The 23,729-nt window shown below is 39.3% G+C and overlaps 1 protein-coding gene across 3 annotated transcripts in view; it reads right to left on the reverse strand.

The window, feature by feature from the left end:
- Positions 1 to 561: 561 nt before the first annotated feature.
- LOC126100970 (GDP-L-fucose synthase) overlaps positions 562 to 23,729 on the reverse strand; it is a 37,917-nt gene continuing 14,749 nt past the window's right edge. For all 3 annotated transcript variants that reach the window (XM_049911632.1, XM_049911634.1, XM_049911633.1), the window contains 5 exons: positions 16,444 to 16,558; positions 16,227 to 16,355; positions 11,516 to 11,729; positions 3,301 to 3,438; positions 562 to 1,504 (listed from right to left, as the gene is read on the reverse strand). In XM_049911632.1, coding sequence (XP_049767589.1) covers positions 1,266 to 1,504; positions 3,301 to 3,438; positions 11,516 to 11,729; positions 16,227 to 16,355; positions 16,444 to 16,558 — 835 coding nt within the window. In that variant the 3' untranslated portion in view covers positions 562 to 1,265. The remainder of the gene's footprint in view (positions 1,505 to 3,300; positions 3,439 to 11,515; positions 11,730 to 16,226; positions 16,356 to 16,443; positions 16,559 to 23,729) is intronic.

A 23,729-nucleotide genomic window follows, 5' to 3' on the forward strand; every position in this document is an offset into this window, starting at 1 on the left:
AGTGTACTCTAAACAACCTTGGCAAAATGTGGGCCTGCAATACACTGCAGAAGTTTTAGTGGGAAGCCCTTACATATCATCCATACAGTCCCAATCTCTCCCCATATGATTGACATATTTTTGGAGCCCTGAAGAAAGCAATTTGTGGCTGTTGATTTGCTTCGGATGAAGAGCTACTTGCCTGGGTACAACCATAGTTCTATAGGCGGCCACAAATGTTTTCCATGAAGGCATTGACCATCTTATCTCACAGAGGGGTAGAGGCATCAACAGTTATGATAATTACTTCTAAAATAATAAACAATTTACTTACTTTTTTCCCATACATGTTGTTTTCATCTCTCTCTCTCTCTCTCTCTCTCTCTCTCTCTCTCTCTCTTCCCCCCCCCCCCCCCCCATGTATAAGTGCTTGTTCCTACTAGAAAATACTGCCTTTATTACCAATGCAGTAATTAAAATTTGAGTCAGTCAGTTGGTATATTGGACGAAGCATTCTTTTACTGCATTGTACTGTTGGGTTATTTAGAGTCCATATTCTACACTGATCAAAGTCAACAGATTAACAAAAATATTTATTTACTTTTGCCAGAGAAACTGTTCACATAGTTGCACTGCCTCATAATGGAAGAAGTATATAGAAGGCTCAAATATGATTCATTACAAAATATACACAATTTTTCTTCAAGAAAAGTACTGTAATACGATCTCCAGATCGCCATGATATAAACTCTACTATTCTGATTTCTTTTATTTATCTTCTTGTGATCTGTTAAATCCATTACAGTAGTCAGATAACAATGGATTTCTGAGGTATTACACATCTTGCAATTCACAAACTGCGAAGTTCTCAAAACTGACACCAAGTCTCAAAACAAAGTGTTCTCCATTAAATACTAGTAAGGAACTTACTTGATGTCTTTCAGCGAAACAGTTGAAAACAAACTGAAAATATTTGAGAATGTCTTTCAGTGAGAGTGTTCAATCATTCTCAAAATTTTCACTAAGGAAGCAACAGAACCATGGTGATGATGGAAATTAAGTTCAATCTAACATGTAGCTGCTTTCAATTTTAAACTTAAAATTCAGAAATTGTTACAAAAAGATGCAGTTAAAGGCTTTGGATGTCACACGAATTTAAACCCCTCCTTTCCCTTATCACCCCCCCCCCCCCTTTCTTTCTCAGAGTTAACTTAATGCCGTTAGCTTCCAATTTTGAAACATGTGAACAAGTGATATGTAACAAGTTGATAAAGCCTGAAATGTGCCTACAAACGAGCATCTGTTTTGTGATTTTCACGGAACCACTCAACAGTCTGCTGAATAGCATCAGAAAATGGTGTAAATTTGAAATCAGGTAGGAAGCTGCGAAGTTTTGCATTGCTGGCTGTCTTCTTGTGTTGACCGTCTGCCTGACTGGTGTCATAGACCAGGCGACCGCGGAAGTCCCAAGCTTTGGCTATGGTTTCTGCAGCTTTACTTATTGTTACTTCATCTTTTTCATCAGCTGAAACATTAAAGGACTTCCTTTTACAAACAATTATTAATATTTTTTCAAATACACAATACTGCACATATGAATTTTACAGCTAAGATCTGCCATAACCCACACATTTATACAATGTAACATAGGATGGGAGAATAACAAGGTGGGCTGTCAGCTACTTAATTAAGAAATGATTTATTATTTCCCCACGAGGAACACATCCAGCAACTTAATTACTAACAATTTTATTTTAACTTTCAAATACAAATTCAGCAAGTAATCTGTAGAATCACATTTTTATTTCAGTCGGCAAGCTACACTACAGCCAGGTGGCTGCAGATCTCCATAACTAACTATAGGGAATGTTCTATAATCTTTTAAAATATGGCTTTTAACTGAACACAACTTGTGTGATGGGAATTCACTGTTGAATATTTTCTAACCCTTCACAGAATATCTTCTCTGTTTTCCTGAATAATTAATTAAATTTTGCATTAAAATAACCACTAGAAACAAGATGGTGCCTCCTGCTGAAATTTAATGGGATTTTCCTACCAACAGTCACACAAACTATATACGTGGCTGCCCAAGGTTTAAAATTGTTTTCATGATTTGTCCATGTTTATTGGCGTACTGTGCTCAAAGTAAAAGGTGCAACAGGGAGTAACATGAAAAATTAACTGTGAACAAATCACATTCTCCATGGTTCCTACATAAACTGAAAAAATATGCAATGATTCACAACATTAGCATCAATGAACACCATTAATATTCCACACATGTGAACATATCTGGGCACAGTAATTCGTTCAGTTTCACCCCCTCCTCCTCCTCCTCCTCCTCCTCCTCCTCCTCAAACCCTCCAAAAAATACGTACATAAATGATATAGTATATGTGCAAATTTTCCTTTGTGCCAAGCAATAGTGGCATAAAGTGGTGATCAAATCAGAGTAGGTCTTTGAAGTTGAAGGGTCACAGAATTTAACAACGAATTCCCAGACTAGAAATTCACATTCATAAACAAGCAAGCTTGTACACACTTAACAGCTGAAGCACTTAAAGACCTTAGGAAATTAAGCAATACCGAGACTGATCAATCTTATCAATAGGATATACGACAAGGGCATTTTGCCAGATTTAGTGAAGTGCTGGAAAAGGAATGTGACATGCTATTGGATGTTCGAGGATGGCACGACAAAGAATATTAGAAGTTAACAGATAGATGTACATCTGTTAAACTGGTAAAGGAACTGTAGATTGGAGACAAGAAGTTAAGTGAAAATAGGCAATGAGAACCCATACGAGGCAGGTAATCAAATGTGTGTTGGACAAGGGTATTATTCATCAACAATGCTTTTCAATATTTATGCTGAGAAACTAACAAACAAAGCATTAGAGAAAGCAATAGACATAATAGTAGGATGAGTATGCATAAATTCAATGAAAAGTATGAAAATAATCAACAGATAGCACTCACATCACAGGAAATCTGAATCTTGATGGATGAAGAGGGAATTTACTCCCCATACTGGATACGAGCCCAGGGCCTTGCCTGGTTCCAGTTAGCATAATTACTGTCTGGTTTACTTCACTTACCATTACATCACTCAAATCCTACACATATACAACCCCATTCTAAAATAAAAAAAGTAATCAATAACAAAATCAAGGAAAGCAAATTTAGCCAATAGCAGCAGGAACCAGGATGAGGGGTGCTAATTAATAATGCCAGGTGGAAAAAAAATCTTATAAGCTTATTAACAAAACGCAAAAACCCCAATAGCAGCTGTTACTTGTAGCTACGAAAATTAGTTACCAGATAAGATTATGGGATCCACATTGTCGTACTCTCGTAGTACCCACAAGAAAAGTCTTGCAAGATCCAATGAGAAGATGAACTGACGCAGTGGTTTCCCAGTGCCTAGCACAGTGAATGTTGCATTTTCCGAGTTATCTGAAAAAATAAATGTCACTGTTCAGTTAATACATTTAGTGAGGATATAATATTGTTTAATATAAAAAAGTTTTTAACACTGTAGCTGAAAATAACCTAAGGCTGAAATTTCACTACAGTGTACACTAAAATTAGCAGTTGCAGACAATGTTGAGACATTAAAAACGATATTTTAGCAATAAATAACATAAAACATGACACAGTTTTTTAATTGTAATTATATTTCCATATTTTGTGTTTGAACGAACCAGTGTTTTCTCTGAATTTTGCTAAATGATGTCACCATGTGGGTAAAATGTTTTTCACGATAATTGCACTCCAGAGAACATATTTTTCTGTGAACAATAGTTTTCTCAACTACTTTTAACTGTAGTACAACAAAATTACTTTTATCCAAGACAGTGCACTCAAGAGCAATGTCTTTTCATCATTATTTCCTGCAATGCAAAGACTGATAACAGTAGTAATAAATGGGGAAGACAGCTGAACTATTCAAACTGAGGTCTTCTACTGCTTTTTTTATTTAAAAAAATAATAAAAAAAAAATAAAAACACCACAATCATAATATTACAATGAATACCTTGCGCAGAGACCACTTACCATGTGTACAGCTGATAAAGATAGCCAATTATTGGTAACTTAGTAGTCTGTCACCAATTTTCACAGATGTTTGGTTCCATACTGCATGTAGTGCAACTATCAGCTGCTGAATGGTGTTTGGTGGAGGATTCAAATTATGCATGAGAAACCTTTGGGTGTTGTCTTCCAACAATTCTAACATTTATCTAATGTGGTACAAAGTTTTCAGCAATATTCCAGTTGTTGTGGGAGAGAAAATCACTAAGTATGTGAGTAAGGGACTGAAAATTTCACAGCAATTACTGTAAGCCAAAACTCTTCTCTCCAGTTGTTAACATTAGTTCAAGTTTATAGTATTTGTAACTTCATTCATGGGTAGGTTACAACTAATTCACGTCTGCCTGTGACTAAACCAGAATAGTTTTTGCTGCATGGGTGCATAGGGCAGGTCTAACTCCCTGGTCTTCCACAGGGTTATACATATGACAAGGGGCTGGGGCAGATGTGATATATAAAGATGGACTAGAGTATTTCGTAAATTGAATGAGTGGTGGAATATCACTTTGGAGAGTTGGGAAGGATTGTGGGTCGAAAGTTTTCGATTTCTGGGAACAGTGACAGGTAGTTGAAGCCCTCGCGAAGGATGCAGTTTAATTGTTCCAGTCCAGAGTGACACTGGGTAATGAGTGGGGGTACTCCTTTGCAGTTGGTCTGTGAGAATGGATATGGGAAAGGATATCTGTTTTTTAGGACAGAGTCTGTCTGTGAAGACTTTTGACCTCCAGCACATTGGGCAAAGGATAATTTATCCTGCAACTGCGCCAACCACAAGTCATGTGGCCTTGCTGTTTGGGAGATACATTCTCATGTGGAAGGGATGGTAACTATCAGAATGGGAGGCACAGTCTGACAATTAGTGGGCTTGATATGACAGATATTTTTATGGAGGCAACAGAGAGGTGAAGGTCAAAATCCAAGGAGGTGGCATAGTGGGCTGAGGAGGACCAGGTGCAATGGATAGTAGAGAAGGTAGGATTGGAGGGTTTAAGAAACAAAGCTACAACATTCTTGGTCTTCCATTCTGGAAGTGTCAAATCAATACTTTTTTTCAAAAAGGAATAAAACTACAATTAATGTGTTTCTCTGGGGTGGAAAAAAGTAAAACGGAAGTAGTTGTTGTTGTTGTTGTGGTCTTCAGTCCTGAGACTGGATTGATGCAGCTCTCCATGCTACTCTATCCTGTGCAAGCTTCTTTGTCTCCCAGCACCTACTGCAGCCTACATCCTTCTGAATCTGCTTAGTGTATTTATCTCTTGGTCTCCCTCTGTGATTTTTACCCTCCATGCTGCCCTCCAGTCCTAAACTGGTGATCCCTTTATGCCTCAGAACATGTCCTACCAACCGGTCCCTTCTTCTAGTCAAGTTGTGCCACAAACTTCTCCTCAATTCTATTCAATACCTCCTCATTAGTTATGTGATCTACCCATCTAATCTTCAGCATTCTTCTGCAGCACCACATTTCAAACGCTTCTGTTCTCTTCTTATCTAAACTATTTATCATCCATGTTTCACTTCCATACATGGCTGCATTCCATACAAATACTTTCAGAAACGACTTCCTGACACTTAAATCTATACTCGATGTTAACAAATTTCTCTTCTTCAGAAACACTTTCCTTGCCATTGCCAGTCTACATTTTATACCCTCCCTACTTCTACCATCATCAGTTATTTTGCTCCCCAAATAGCAAAACTCCTTTACTACTTTAAGTATCTCATTTCCTAATCTAATTCCCTCAGCATCACCCTACTTAATTCAACTACATTTCATTATCCTGGTTTTGCTTTTGTTGATGTTCATCTTATATCCTCCTTTCAGGACGCTATCCATTCCATTCAACTGCTCTTCCAAGTCCTTTGCTGTCTCTGACAGAATTACAATGTCATCGGTGAACCTCAAAGTTTTTATTTCTTCTCCATGGATTTTAATATCTACTCCGAACTTTTCTTTTGTTTCCTTTACTGCTTGCTCAATATACAGATTGAATAGCATTGGGGAGAGGCTACAACCCTGTCTCACTCCCTTCCCAACCACTGCTTCCCTTTCATGCCCCTTGGCTCTTTATAACTGCCATCTGCTTTCTGTACAAATTGTAAATAGCTTTTTGCTCCCTGTATTTTACCCCTGCCACCTTCAGAATTTGAAAGAGAGTATTCCAGTCAACATTATCAAAAGATTTCTCTAAGTCTACAAATGCTAGAAATGTAGGTTTGCCTTTCCTTAATCTTTCTTCTAAGATAAGTCGTAGGGTCAGTATTGCCTCACGTGTTTCAACATTTCTACGGAATCCAAACTGATCTTCCCCGAGGTCGGCTTCTACCAGTTTTTCCATTCATCTGTAAAGAATTCACGTAAGGATTTTGGAGCTGTGACTTATTAAACTGATAATTTGGTAATTTTCACATCTGTCAACACCTGCTTTCTTTGGTATTGGAATTATTATATTCTTCTTGAAGTCCGAGGGTATTTCGCCTGTCTCATACATCTTGCTCACCAGATGGTAGAGTTTTGTCAGGACTGGCTCTCCCAAGGCTGTCAGTAGTTCTAATGGAAGTATAAACCAGCAATAAAGGAAACGCATTTACTGTAAGATGGGAGCAGTATACCGGCTAAAAATGTCAAATGCCAGGGCATGTCAGGTGGCAAGAGGCACACTTTTTACTTTCGAGAGCAGGCTCCTGATCATTATAAAATATTGGTGACAGAGTCAGATCAATAAATTGGTGAGAATAAACACCCCCTGATTAAAATGGTGAGGGACATAGAAGGGTAGATGAATTAAAAGGTGGGCTTATGGCAACCCACTAGCAAGAGACAGTCAGAGGTCCTCTGGGGCTGAACCTACAATGGAAGGTGACTTGCCACCTCTGCCCAGACGCCGACAATACTATATTGTCTGACCTTAAAATAAGATTATACAGGCTGTGCCGTTGGATAAGGTGTAAAATTAGGCTCACTGCTTTGACGTCATCTGCAGAAATTGATGATAATGAGTGCAGGGGCTGGACAAAAATTTGGAAACACCACGAGAAATGTAGGCTTCAACATAAATGCAGATGCTAGCCAAGCCTGCAGGTTGCACGAGTGTATTTGATCACAAATGACACCTGTGCAATGTCATCAATATGTTGCAAGTGTTAGCCAGAATCAGAACAGTCTTCAATGTAATTGTGAGTACATTTCTTTTTTGAAGACATTGCTAGTTGGTAATTGTGAGAATGCTTTTCCCATAGATGATACAAATCAGTTATTTTCCACACAGTCTTACCATCTAACGATTGACCACAATCCCCACAGAGTGGGCCATTCATACAGCATGATGATGTATGCATTGAATACATCACATAGGGGGGTGATGCATATGGTTTTACATCACACTGATACCAATTACCTTTATTTCCTTGGAAGCATGTTGTCTTTACAATGTAATGCATTTTACATAGGTATGTAGAGGATGTCACAGTCACATTGGATCTCTCAATGAATCTTACCTTTAAAACATCTTGCTATTGTACAGTCACCTTTCTTGAGTGTTCTTGAGGTCCAGTTAATCTGTCCCACATCTATGCATGAACTGCTTCTTACTATGGACTTCATTTTCTTGCAGTCTGGTGCTGTAAGAATGTACTAACTCTTCCGAGCTACTAAATGAATTCAACTCTTCCATAAAAACTCTACTGTGTTTTAACTCTTCATCTCAGTAATTTAAATCCAAAATCAAATAGCTCATAAATATGTGATCTTAGGCTTTCCTGGCGAATTAACTGTTTGTACTGTCTCGGGTCTCCAGCCAGGTGCAGTCGTTTTCAAACCACAATATTTCGACAGTGTTCCTTGCCGTCATCTTCAGGTCATCACCTGATGACCTGAAGATGACTGCAAGGAACATTGTCGAAATATCGTGGTTTGAAAACGACTGCACCCGGCTGGAGACCAGAGAACAGTACAAACAGCTCATAAATAGCTTTACAAATCAATTTCAACATAACATATACAATGTCCGACTCAATTTTTACATCAATGTTAGAAGTAAGTGATAAAGAAATTCATTTGTTTGGGTTCCCTGGTGACAATGTCAGCAGAACTCTTGCTCCTATGAAGTCCTGACATCACCAAGTCATGGCACCAAAGCATAAATGAGCCTGTACACCAAGTGAAACCTTCTACCTCACATCACAGCTTACCATTGCACGTGTGCTATTGGCACAAAACGCACACACAATAGATGCTTTTCATTTACAAACTATTTAATTAGTTATCAAATGACATGAACATTTGTAGTTGTCCTGAACGCTAATAGTGGAACAAAGTACTCGTAAGAACACCATGTTACACTACATCATCCAGTGCCAGAATGAATACAACATTGTCTGTTCCGTTAATCTTCAGACCTCATTGTATATGGTGGGAAAAAATGACTACTTCCTCTAAGTTAGTCCATAATTCTTCATCTGTTTTTAGTTTAAAGTCCCTTGCATACCTTGCATTATGCTGAGCCTCTTACATTGTGAAATTTTGACTGGTATATGACCAAGTTTGTTATAGAGGATGTTACAATATTCTGCTTTAATATTCTCCTTACAATCTCATAGGGCTTTTAGAGAGGACTGAGTAGATAATATTTTGAATTGGAACTCATGTCAAGAAACGTACCATTTCTGGGTTACAACCATCTGAAAATATGTTGGTAACACTGCCACTTTTACAAATAATTTATTATGTGTGACCCAGTGAACCACTTGTTTTACAATTCTACTGATCATGTACTCATTGATGGGGTCTCTTTAATATGATTCAGTACAGCATCCTCCAGTTCGGGTGGGCAGCGTATCCTTGGAGCAACACAGTCACACCTGCCAACAGTGAAGGTACCGCTTGCTCGAAGCCATTGCACAATTGTGGTGAAAAGGGTATGTGACGGAATCGGATGTTGTGGACAACAATCTTCATAAAGACGACAAGCAGCTCTTCCATTATAGAAGGATCATGTTTGTGTATTCAAAAAATCTGCACTCAACCATGTTGCTCTAACACTCAAAGGCACATGAATGAGACTTAACCAGGTCAGACAGGTAGGACAGATGTCAAATGACATCAGTTATCCGATGTAAGCACCTCTCACCCCCACCATGCTACCCATTGGGGAACCTACCTAGGAAAACATGTTTTCAAATGGCTGTAGCAAGAAATGGTATGTCTTCAGACACAAGTTCCAGTTCAAAATATTGTTTACTCTGTCCACATTACAAGTCCTAGAAGCTCTGTAAGGGGAATTTTAGAGTGCCCTGTATATGAGAAGGTTCCACAATTGGGCACACTATGACATTTGGATTAATATCAATCTGATTCTCATTTTATTTATTGACACTAATTCATCATACTTAACATCAAGTTTTTATATTCAAGAAGGATTTAAAATCTGTTATGGAACAGACCATGTGTTGGTGAGAATAATTTTTTCTTAGCTTCTTCAATCTGTTTTCCTACCAGACCATAGTCAACACGGGAAATGTCTTACGATTGTACCTCTCAGCATTGTAACTATTTGATCTTTCAAGAAAGACTGTGAGGGGGGGGGGGGGGGGTATGACCACCAGCTTGGGACAGTTAAGATCTGTTCATTGTCTGCCTTGGTGCCACACACTCTGACCTGAGGCTCTTTGCACGGGTATCAGCCCTGCCACAGCAGTGGATACCAGGCATGGGTAACCACTGCCAGGTGTTTCCATCTCCCAAACATGATGATCATATACTCTTAAGCATACACGGAAAGTTTACAACACAGGCACCACCAGTGTAATACCTTTGCAGTCAGGGGACTACAGCTGTGCAGGTACTTGACTCCCACCCTCGCATGATGTGCTGGCTACCACATTGGATTTTGGGCACTTTGTGCATATCATACACACACACACACACACACACACACACACACACACACACACCAGGGGAGTAAAGTAGAACTGCACATTTTTGCATGCCACACTGGGCACCCTTTCATACATAGCCTGCACTATTGAGAATATTTTGAAAAGTGGATGTTCAATCCCACCAATGGGGACAGTGCACGATTAGCTGACTAAAGAGGTAAGATATATGCTAAGGGAGTGAAAGGCTGACCTCTTGGGTAAGCTCAGTCAATGTCAAAGGAGCCACTACAGTTCAAGGACAGTCGTAGAGTGTGAATGGGGAAACTTCAGCATGGGGTAAGAAGAAATGCTGTAACGGCTTGTGGGTCACATGCTTGTGTACTTGCTCACAAAAGAGTTATGAGCCACCCGAGGAGAGGAGAGAAGAAGCTGAGAAATAATTACGCAGTGTTTTGGTCCAGGGTTCAGATCATCAATGAACCTGAGCCAGACAAGGGGATAGGATCTCATAACTAACAAGAGTTCCTCTACATGGCCCACATTCAAATTGTGTTCCCATGATAATGCTGTGGATTTGTTTGTGTATCCCCCTATCCCCCCTCCCCATAGAAGGGAGCCACCTGGTAGCTTCTACCAATCGCAATACCCTTCCGAGATAAATATTGCAAGAATATTTTTGTGCCTGCTACTCTTGGTTCTACTGTTTCTACTCACTATGGAAATGATGCAGTGAAGCATGTAATAAACATTAGTCGCTTCTTCACTACTCTCCGAGTGAGTCTAAAAAAACAGCTTCATTTACTTTTCTTATTAATAAAAGATTTCTACATTTTTGGATGCTCTTTCACCTTTGGCCAACACACTATTTTGAAGAGTTTATTCATGAGATAGATTTATGGTTTGTCGAGTTACATACAAATGCTTTAGCTCCTTTTGATTATTCTTCAACGTTTCTGAACATTATTTTGGAATACACTTTCTAGAACTATTTTGATAGCAAGTACACAAATGTTGCACAATTTACTCACTCAACTTTTTCAGGTGCACACACTCTGTCACAATAAATTGTCTTATATTGATGCAGAGCATCCATGAAGTTCCTGCAAACCAGTCTGTGTCTGTAATGAAGTTCACTTTTCTAAATAAAATGATTTACCATTGCACTACATTCCATCCATTTCTCCAAGGCATTTGACACCAAACACTTACAATAGTTACCAGCAAATAAAAGTATGTTGGACTTGCGTGTGAACAAACCAAGCAAACCAGTAGTTAGCACATACAAATTTAGTAGGCTTTCAATCCACCCTTCTTATAGGAGCATCCAAATGTTATAGAAAGAAGGGTGTGCAATTCATTGTGTATCAGTCTTAGGCTCAATATGGCTATGCTCCAATTGAGAAGCATCTTAACAATTATAAATTACTGATGAAATAGTTCAAAACTGTCAAATCAGAAACATCTGCTCAATTTTTTCACTGGATGTCAACATAACAGTAATTTCACTGTCAACATTCTGCCAGAACTTTCCATAGGATGATTTTATTGAGCATAATTTAAACTTACCTTTCTCTATTTGGTCGTGCATCTTGCGAATGAGAGCAGGAATAACATGGCTAGACTCAAGACTGAAATTGTCGTGAGGTCCAAACACATTGCACGGTATTACAGAAGTAAAGCAGCAGCCGTGCTGTTCGTGGTATGCTCTATTGTAAATATCAATCAGTCTTTTTGCATAACTATATCCAAAATTGGAAGGATGTGGTGGCCCATTGTGGACCTGCAAGAAAATAAGTCCATTTTCACAACCATGATGGTGATGGAATGCATAAAAACTTCAGGAAAACAATTTTTTACTAAATGTAGACTCATCAGGTGTTATTTTTTATGCAATCACTAATGTCTAAAAATGCCATTAATATCTATCAAATGTTTTAAGTAAAACAATGTTTCAGACAACTTTCAGGCACTATGTTATTTTACAGCAAATTATGTACATACACTGACACCATCACTAACAAATTACAGTCTCATCACAGATGTTCAGAATTCATGACATAACAAAATAAATCGTCTATAAAGAAACTTAAGTATCTGCAGAAGTGTATGACCAACTGACACTTTGTGCATGTTGTACTGAAGTTAACTTATCAGTCTGCCAACAGTTCAAATGAAATATAAGTAGTGGAAAATTATAGTTATCAGTTTCATGTTACTACATAAGATTTTTCATGGATGTGGAAAATAGTGTTTCACAAAAACTGTGTCAATCTTACTGCAGCAAAGCAAGTTTCTACTCTTTTCTTTTTACCCACAGTAATTTCAGTTGGAACTATGACATCAAACTGTCACCTGTAGTTTTATACAAAAACTACGTCATGTCATTCTAAGCGACTGAAACAGATCATTTAATACTCCAAACTGGCCTTACTATTAAACAAACTGTACAACTGGATCTGCACCTCATTCTTCTACAAGTTACAGGTCTCATAGATAAAAAGATGGGGGGGGGGGGGAGGGAGGGGTTAATTCTACATGACACCCATAAGGAAAATGCAATACGTTTGCCAAAGGAATAGGGTGAATTTATGATTCTACGAGATTCAAGTGACTTAAGACTCTCCAATAATTCATAACACTAGAGGATATGCATAGCATAAGGGTCTATTTATTAGTTATGCAAACCAGCAGAAAATCGTGCAGCAATATAGAGCTGAACATGACACACAGCAGACCAAAGATCGAAACCTATATATAAGCCTGTGAATTATGTCAATTTGGGAATATGAACATCTATTCAGTTTATAACATGCCACCTGATGTAAATCTGTTCAGTAGGCCTCAAAATACTTAACAATTTTGAGTGTGGAAATGTTTGTAGAGAATTTCTACATACACTTAAGAAACTGAGTGCACATTGGCTGTCAAATTGTTGCTATTCTTTAGCTATTTTGAGCTCACCAGACAAAGTATAAATAATTTAGGAGTGGAGAAGACCACTCACCAAAAAGCAGGAAAGTTGTGAGTCATTGACAGACCCACAAAAGCTGATAACCACCCCACCCCCCCAACCCCTCTCCCCACCACCCTCCCTCTCTACCCACCCCACCCAATACAAAACCTACCCCACCAAACCCACCTAACAAAATGCAGCTTTGGGTCTTTACACCCAGCCAATGCTGTATAGGGGCATGTGCATGTGTGTGCATGTCCTATATCTCAGAAAAGGATTACCCCAAAAACTGGAAAGTTTTCTTTCTGCATAAAATTTTTTTGGCTCACTTGGCATGTAAGATTTGGATAAAATTCCAAGCTTTCAATGATACCCTCCATCATTATCGTCATTATCATCAGGGACTAACTGTCATGAATTGGTGAGATTCTCTCTTTTATAACCACAGAATGGCATCCAATCGGCTGGATTACACCTTGACTGTGTGTACCAATGTGGTGATCTCAACATCCATAGATTTTGTTTGCATGCTCTGTCTAGCATTATGTGTTCACCATAGCTGTTTTCTGAGCTGGATGGGGAAAGCTATGCATGTTGAGATACAGATCCGTGTGTGTAAGTTTTCTGCACACACAATGTCTGAGTCATCCATCCAATTTCCCATAGGCACGGAATCAGACCAGTCTTCTGGTCACTCAGAAAAATTAAAGAAATTCTGCAATTGGTTAAAGATAATATTGGCCTGAGAGTGGACTTAGCAATGCATGGAAATGTGCACTTGACAAGGAAAAAACACAGAAGAATACTTCCCGCAGTTCACTGCCTAATGTCATGGATGGCACTGCAAGCAGCACTAAATAAAAAGCGCAAGCAAAATCCATGGATATAGAGGGTGCCACATCTGTATGAGCCACCATGACGTAATCCAGCCAATCAGATGCAACTTTGTGGGTATAAAAGAGAGAATCTTGTCAGTTTGCAACAGTCAGTTTTAGTCCCTAATGTAGATGGAGGATGAAAGCTCAGACTTTTATCTGAATTTGATGCAGCATATGACCCGAGAAATTTTTATGTAAAGACTCTGTCGTGAAAAACTTGGTAACAATGTAAGTTTTCTTTCTTTTTGTGTTTTCCTGTTGACGACTCAATGCTTCTGCTTGCCAGTGGGTGGTCTCCTTTTTCCTTGAGTATTTACATTCTACCACAAGTTTCGTACAAATTATATCACCACACAAAATATTACTTATCTCCTTAAAGACACACACTGGTCACTTTAGAGCACTGTACATTGCTTAGAAATGATACAAAGTGGTCAAGTGACTCTCCACCTGTCACGGTAGTGAAGTGTTGTTTACGTGCCAGCCACTATGGAATCGGTGCAATAAGATGGGTCAACCCAAAATTATGACAGAATGGCACAAAGGAGCTACTGTGTTTGGATGACCACAAAGTGAATGAAGTTTCCCAATTTGTTGGTGTATCAATGTCTACTGTCCAGTGTGTCTACAACCAGTTGTATACCACTTGCAGTCATGTACAAATAATGATCATAAAATGCCCACACCACATTATTGGCAATTTGTTTTAAACCCAATAGTAACAACTGCCATCAGTGAACACAGCTGCATCTTTACAATTTTATGAGCGAACAACATGACGAGAACTGCACACAGTGGACATATAGTGGCACGTGGGTATATTTATTCATAGTGGCAGATAGAAAGGTAGCAAAGATGCAAGTATTTGAGTGCAACGAGTCTCTTATTTCAACGTTCTCAGTGACCAAGTGTTGCCCATTCTTCTACAACTTATGCTTTAGATGCTCTTCCAAGATGATGAGAAGTGTTCACAGGGCTGCACACATGCATCCTGGTTTGAAGAACACTTAGATATCCTATACTGCACCTCGGCTGGCCCACTAAAACCATATCCTATCAAAAATGTTTAGGGCTAACAGGAGCAGCCAGTGAAATGTAGCAATCAATGTGGTAGCTCTATGGGAACCTTAACACCAATGAGTGGCTTCAGCTGTGTATCCACTTGATAACTGATATCCTTCTATTGTCCACCAGGCTCATCTCCTGATGTAACCAAAAAATTTGGAAAAACCTGAGTTCGCTTGTACATAAGTTCCCAAATCATACTGTAATCATCAGTGGAGACTTTAATCCTCCAACTATCAATTGGGAAAATTACAGTGGTGGACATGATAAGGTATCTTGTGAAACATTACTAAATACTTTCTCTGAAAACTACTTAGAACAGACAGTTCAGAACCCCACTCATGAGGGAAATATATTACATCTAATGGCAACAAACAGTCAGTGATCATGATGCAGTTGTGGCAACAATGATTACCAAAGTACAAATGGCAACCAAAATAAGGACAAAGATGTATAAGTTCAGTAACAGTGCACAGAAAGTTCTGATTGAGAATTACGAATTATTTAGGAATAAATGAGACGACTCACTGAAAGGCAGGAGCGCTGCATTGTCGATAGGTACACAAACAAAAAGTGCAGAGCTTTGCTAGCTTTTGGAATGAACTTTCTTTTTCAAGCTTGTAGGAGAAAAATGCAAGCACGCGCGCGCGCACACACACACACACACACACACACACACACACACACAGACACACACACCTCCCTACATTGAGCTCAGTTGACTGCCAGCTGTTTCTTGGCCCACGGTGAATGTACTGGGGTGAGGTACACAGACACACACACCTCCCTACATTGAGCTCAGTTGACTGCCAGCTGTTTCTTGGCCCACGGTGAATGTACTGGGGTGAGGTGGTGGTACAGGGTAGGGTGAGGGATACAGAGGGGCGGAAGGCAGGGAGAAGGTTGGGGAAAGTGTGTAAAAGGTTGTGGAAGAGTGGGGAGCTGTCTGTGGGCTAGCTAGGGGCACCGGTGGCAGACGGGCGCCGCCCCCCCCCCCCCCCCCCCGACCCCCCCGGCCCGGAATGGGTAATTTTTTGTCTGTTGTGTTACTGAAACAACATCTGCACAGAAAGCCCTGCATTTACTTTAGTCTCTTTTGGTGCTTGACAGATCATGGTTACAAAGAGGAAAAAATCCTCCTTAGCATTCGGCACCAAATAAGTCGTATACTGATGGCACAAGACACCAAGTACGGGTTAGAGACTAAATACAAATTATTGCTGAATGTGAAGATGGTTTGCCTTTTTTGTGCTTGTTTTGCATTTATTTACTGTTGCTCTTTATAATTTTCCTTGTATCTTAATACTTGGAATTTGTGACAGAGCTTCATTTGTATATCAAAATTATGCTTACTAATTTAATAAAATTCAAGATAACTTACCATGCTTTCATCTATAGGATATGTTGTTTTGTCCGGAAAAATGCATGTCGAGAGACATGAAACTACTTTCACAACACCAGTTTCAAAACTAGTCTGCAATACATTGTCATTAATATGAATATTTTTCCTCTGAAAAAGGAACATACATCACAGCTTGAGCAACACTGTATCACTTTGCTACATTAGATCTACTACATAATTTTTCCTCAGTACATACCAAGAAGTCCAAATTGTGGGACATATTGTGGAATAAGCCACCCACCATGGCAGCAAGATGGATAACATGTGTTGGGCGGTATTTCTCAAAAATGGCTTTGGTTTGTATCTTATCACTGGAAAAAAATTAAACAATTAACATCTTTGCACATGACTGTTTTAGAATAAGAATGTAACTCCTCATTTCATGTATGTATGCTCCTATACTAACCACATAGCAAATGTGGAAACATCAAAGACATACCACATATCATAGGTCCTGAAAAAAGTGAGCTATGTTTGCGAGATATTCTTGGGGAAGGAGCAACAGTCTCTCACAAAAAATGGTCATATTTATGAAACTTTTATTAAATGGACTTTCGAGTTCAGAACTGTCTCTGTTACTTGAAAGCAGTTTTAGAACAGTCTGCAAATAAATTTCAGAACAACACACAGTCCACTGCGGAATGATAAATTAATTCTAGAAATAATATCCTAGTCCAGTAACATATGCAGGAGAGTTTTTGTGATATTTGGAAAGTAATTAAAAGGTACTAGGCAGAACTGAAGCAGTTAAGGTACATTACAAATCATGCCCAGACAGATCAGTACCTAACAACACTGTCTCTGAAAGACAAGATTCTACGCATGAGGCCAAGTCTCTCCTTTTCACAGGAAACAAAGAACCAGTTCAGCTGTCCATACATTGTCACCAACATTAGTGGCAAAAAAACCAGAATACCACAGTAGGCAGCAGAGCCAGGAGGAGGGGGAATTCCACCTTAATGTTCATTACTGTCTGTAAGTTTCCGTAACCCAACTTACGGTGGTTCATTGCGCAAGATAAAGCTATGGATTAATCTGATGTCACTGATGTGGAGGTGACACAGGATTGTAAATTCCTGTCTTGAAGGATGTGTTACAAGCTGTAGTCTCCTAGATAGTGCGGCATTTATTGGGGGGGGGGGGAGGGGGGGGGGCAGTACGCTACCAGATGATGATCTAACTCCGAGTGAGTAGTGGCCTTACCTGCACCTTCAAATCTGCATCAGATTTCCAAAGCAGATGATGGCTAGTAACCACAGCTCCAGTTAGTGAGCCAGTTCATTCACCAGGATACCCACATGACTTGGAAGCAAGAGAAAACAGTGGAGCAGGCAGGATGACCAAGATCAGACAGAAGGTCACAAATACGCGATGTCATAGGTCACAAGGTGCATTCCAACTGGGAAATCCACAGAGGGTGAGCATTAGGGGTCAACACCCCCTGCATGAAAAAAAGAACTGGATAAGCTGGATGATTAGGAAATTGTCATCTGGCGATTACATAAGGGAGCAAGAATTGGTGACACTGGAATGGAAGAAGTAAGAGCCCACTTCAGTGAGGAGACTCAACAGAACTAGTGTAGAAAGTGCCAGTAGCCAGTTTTACTCCATGATGGTATCCTAGGTCCAATAACTTCAAAGTCGAAGGTGCCACTGTACTAACAAACATGGCAACTTAGCCCAATGAGGATGAGATCAGGTCCCGGTAAATAAGGAATATAGTGTAAAGTGCAACTTGACAGGTATGAGTGAGGAAGCAGATATCTTTAATCTTTTGTATAAAGTCAGGCTTAACCCCATGTCATAGTGTGACAAGCCTGACGAGTGATAAGTTTGGACCAAATTTGAGTATCTCTAGTTAGACTCATGGAAACAACTGTGGACCAAATGTAAACATCGCGAGTCTAACTCTTGAGAAAAACATTTGCCCGTTACAGTCAAGGGTCAGTTCTTACCATTATGTCGTGAGATTGGTCACAATTTGTTAAGTTTATGTTACAAAGCTAGCATGCTAGAGGTTTGTACTTTCATTTTTGAAGAAAACAGTAATAAATTCTAACATAATGTTAAGAGAGGGGTGCTTATGTGGATGTAACGATGAAGAATCCAGTGATACACACACAATTGTACAAAATAGAAGAAGTAATAGTAATAGACAAATCCTTAATGAAATATAAAGAAGCATAAACAATTTAATCCATTGAAAATAATGAGATTTTAATGAAAAATTTACAAACTACATGAAGCAAGTACTGGTTTTTGTTATGGTTTCCAAATATATACAGACAAGGACAAAACTGATTGGAATAATAGTGCATCAGAAAATGTCGTGGACTTGTTTCTGGACAACTGGTACTACCACTCTGACCTCTTTTTAAAATTGCACCAGGAAAACACAAATGTTAACAGAATAGTATGCAGCATCAGGCAAATATGCCAAAAAACATTTTAAAAAAAGCAAACTTTAAAGGAAGGAAAATGTTTATGTGAAAGTTGTAATAATTTGTTGGCTCTGATATGGACAGACAAGTGTGACACGTATATGATATCAAGTTAACATGGAAGTGTAGAGATGGTTGAACACACAGACGTAGTTTAGAAAAAACAATGAAGCCCAAATGCATCCTTGAATACATTAAGGGAACGGGTGGAATCGATTGTCAAAATTAGATGTTGGCCTGTTTCCCACTCATGAAGAACCTCAAATGATACCAAAAACTTATTTTCATATGTCGGACATAGCTCTGTTCAGTACATACATTATCTATGAAATAATAAATATAGCAGAAGTAATTTTTAAAAAATGTCCAATTACCAGACTATGTAAAGAGCACCAAACTTTCACTAGATGAAACAACTCTTTGACTCCAAGAGCAATATTGGGCCCATTTTCCAATACATATTGATCTGATGCCTAATAAACACCCAAGAAGGGTGTTCAGAGTTTACATAAAACACGAAGTATGAAGTGAAATGAAGTGGGAAAGCATGGAGTGGAAAGTGGATTTACTTCTACAACACTGCTTTCAACACAACTGTACCATGCAGGGCAAATAATTTTTCGAGTTGTATGTATTTTCCTATTAAAAATTCATTCAAGTGGACCATTTCTTTTTTTAATTATTTTTTTTGTTGACAAAATCTACATTTAGACATCATTATCATTACACTCTTTCTGATGAAGTCCCACCTGACGACAGCCAAGAAGATTATAATTTCTGTTAAGTTGGTGCATAAGCTTGTAGCATTTTTGTTTTGTTTGTTAGTATTCTGGCTGCTTCAGGTTTATTTGGCAATTGTCTTTTTTTATTTGTAGTTCATTGTTGCTATTCCAGTTTACACATTGTCATTTTGTCATTTGGAGATAGTGAGTGGAGCTGTGGATGCTAGAAAATGGAGTGCCAAGAGGAGAAATTGGAACAACACTGACATATTCTTCTGTACAAGTTCAATAGAAGCATGACATATGCACTGTGTATGGGAATAAAGCCATTTGGCAGAGCATGGCAAGAAAATGGTTTTCTCTCCACTTTCAGGAATATCTTCAGGGACTGACGAAGATTATTTAAAATCATTAACCCACAATGATCTACATCAGTGTACTCGAGAACTGGCAAATGTGATGAATCATGATCATTCTACCATCATGCTGGTGACGAGAAATGGTGTCTTTATGCTAACTTAAGGAAAAGAAAGGAATGTTTAAGATCAAACAAAGCAGTAACTCTTCACACAAAGACCTTCCCGCATCCATGAAAGATAATGTTGTGCATCTGGCAGAACAGCATCGGTGTGATAGACTACAAATTGCTTCCCTGAGGTGTAACCATCACTCCTGACATTTATTATCAATAACTGAGGTGTCTTACTGATGCAGTCCACAAACAATGACCAGGAAGACTGTGCAAAGTGATGCTTCTCCATGATAGCACCCACCCACATTCAGCTAGATTGTCAAAAAACACTATACAAGAGTTGGGTTGGGAAGTCATTCCACACCCACCTTTTTCACATGATCTTGTTCCCTCACATTTCACCTTTTCCACTGTCTATCAAACAACCTTCAAGGAACTTCCTTTCTGAATGAAAATGCGCTCTGAAAATGGCTCGATGAGCTCTGTGGCTCAAAACTAAGCGATTTCTCCAGTTATGAAATTGAAAAATTACCCCAGCATTGGGAGACTGTTGTAAATAGTGAAGGAGAATACATTATTGATGACTAAAGTCTCTGTTATGTGTATCTGTTGTATTTATTAAACTTATGGAAAAATGTTATGAACTTATGCACCAACCCAAATTTGACATATATATTAAAAAATAGTTTCTGCATGTTGGTTTGTATTGGGATTGTCTCGAGCATCATGCTGAGAGGTTCAGCACGTGTTGTCTCCAACCACTTGGACACAGATTTCGTCTAACTAAATGGTACGCCTAGGGGTTAAGCTGATGAATATGGGGCAGTCAGATCAGCTTTTTATAAAAGGACTGGTCCCAAAACTTGTGACTACACAACAATGTCCAAGCATCTGAGTCACTGCAAGACACTTTGATAGTCCCAAATAACTGCTGCAATGTCTTTGTTCCACCCTTGTACCAGCTGGTGGTGAAAGGGCCCCAAAGGAAAGGAGGTAGTAAACAGCATGGGTGACGTGTCAGATACTTTATCGGCAAGCTCACTGATAGAGTCTGATGGAGATGGGACGAAGGTGTTGGCAGAGGTACACATCTCACAGTTGGCCACTCTGAAAGCCCACTGTGACAACTGGTTGTGTGTTGACAGGGAAATGACAGTACCATCTACAGGAATGTTCTGACAAGTTATAGGTGGCTGCCATGACGAAGTGTCGTGGGATACTGTATGGGGTTAGTTTTAGCTTCACAACAACATTCCAGCTCATTCTGAACAGGACACTCCACACATGCTGCTTCCTTGGGATCCAAAATTTTGCCTCAGAACCCTGTATTCCCCTGATTTGGCACCCAGTGAAATCTTCCTCTTTCCTTGGATGACGAAATCCCATGCGACAGCCATTTCCAGAATGACAATGAGACGATATTCAAGGTGGAATATTTTATGAACAGGCAAAATGGGTCTCTTACAATAAAGATCTCTGCGAGGTCATCCACTGTTGGGAAAAATGGATCACACTGAAGAGTGAATATGTCTAGAGAAGCAACACTATTATAAAGTTTAACAATCACAGCTTGATCTTCCTGAGGTGATAATTAAATCTTTGTTACTGCATATCATTTGCAGACGACCTTCAGGCAGCTCACTTCTCTAATCTCATATGATTAAAAGGAATATAGAGAACCAAAAAATGAAAAGGCAATGTGCAATGAAAATTCCAAATTGTGATTTGTTAATACACCACAAACATATGAAGTCACTCTGAAATAAAAGTTGCTGTATGAAACAGTGGCCCAAAAATCTTGATACAATGTAACCTCATAAAATGTGACTCTGTTGGCAATATTTGTTGTTAAATGTATATGAAATTTTGAATACATGAAAATATAGAACAGAACAAAAGAATAACAGCTGTGGAATTAGTTAATGAATAGCTTAATTTCAGTATGAATTGAGAGCTGTGTGTGTGTGTGTGTGTGTGTGTGTGTGTGTGTGTGTGTGTGTGTGTGTGTGTGTGTGTGTGTAGGGGGGGGGGCTAAAATATGGAACACAAATAACACAACACATTACATTGTCTACTACAGTGCAGGAAAACTGTTGGCATTCTAAACAGCTTCCAGACATCTCAGAATGAATAAATCTAGGTCCTGTATTTTCTTTCTAGGTAATTTTGCACCATTCTTCCAGAAAAATAGTGGCAAGTTTAGGTAACGCTGGTGGAGGTGGGTAGCAATCATGAACTCTTCTTTCTAAAGTAGACCACAAATGGATCTGGAATTTGTGGTGGACAGGGGAGCCATGATGATTCATCCTCATGCTCACAGAATGAGTTCTGAACAATGCGAGCTTGTGAACAAGGGCCCTGTCAGCCCGCAACACAGCATCACCATTGAGGAACAAACATTGTACCATGGAACAAACCTGCCAGTAATGTGAACTTGCAGAGTATACCTTGGGGCCCCTGGAACACCATGATATGGCTGCCCAAATCATCACTGAACCCCTGTCATGTTTCACTCCTGGGACGTAAACTCTCCCAGAAGTTGAAACAGTGTGAAAAAAAGTGTTTTCCAACCAAATAACATTCTTACATTGTGCCGCAGGCCAGGTTTTATGGTGTCAGCACCACATTTCTCTGCTATGGGCACCTGCATCACCAACACATGGTTTTGGAATTCAAGCTCGTTCTGCAATTCGCTGCTTATGGAGCACCATTCATGATGTTTTGATGCTGATAGCGTTCACGACTCAGACATTCAGTCTGCAGTGACTTTTGCAGTTATTGCCTTCTTATTTTTTGTCGCGATTCTTTACAATGACCACCCATCATAACTACCCAATACCGAGGATAGACTCAGGCTTGCCCCATCTTGGCTGCCAGTAATCAGAGCCCAACAGACCGCACTGTCAACACGAGGCACGAGCACTACCGGCGAGTAACTGTCACCGCGCGGCTGACATCCAGCAGTTGGTAAACAGCAGTCGACTTCTCATTCGACAGTGACCACCAATCATGGCACATAACTCAAGAACCAATAGACAACAGAAGTTACGTTCTCCCTCCACTGCAATAACCTATTAAAATAAAGTTCCCTCTTCTTCTTCCCTAATGACCAATGAAACTAACTACCTTTCTAAAATTATGACGTAATGGCATGCACAGTGAACAGTAACAACAAAATATAAAGGATGCTGCATAGCTAGAACGCACCATTAGACCCAGAAGAAGGCCACTGCAACTGTGGCCGAAACATTGGTTTTCCTCCAGCAGTGGTAATTTTATGCATTATGACATGGTACCATACCCAGAAAACTTTTATGTCGGCCTTTCACAGTCGTTTGCATGTGATGTGGCCTAATACACAATGGCATATTTACATCTATATACCTACTCTGCGAACCAGTGTGAAGTGGATGGCAGATGGAAATTACAATCATATGACATGTTAAAGTTTTTTTTTTTTTTTTCCTGTTTCAATCGTGTATGGATCAAAGGAAGAGTGTCTGTTTAAATGCTTCTGCACATGCGGTAATTAGTCTAACCTTAACTTTGCAGTCTCTGTGGAAGTAGGGGTTGTAGTATATTCCTGGACTGCACACTTAAAGTTGGTTCTTGAAACTTTGTAAGCAGGCTTTCATGTCTGTCTGTCTGCAAATGAAGGTTTTTCTTCACATTTCTCTGATGCTTTCCCATGAGTCAAACAAACCTGTGACCATTGTGCCACTCTTCTTGGTATATATTCAACACCCCCTGTTCGTCTCAACATGACATGGGTCCTAGCCAATTATGCAATATTAAAAATGGGATGCACAAGCCATTTGCAAGCCTTTTCTTACTAAACTGACAGCTT

Source organism: Schistocerca cancellata, chromosome 9, assembly GCF_023864275.1.
Source record: "Schistocerca cancellata isolate TAMUIC-IGC-003103 chromosome 9, iqSchCanc2.1, whole genome shotgun sequence".
NCBI lineage: Eukaryota > Metazoa > Arthropoda > Insecta > Orthoptera > Acrididae > Schistocerca > Schistocerca cancellata.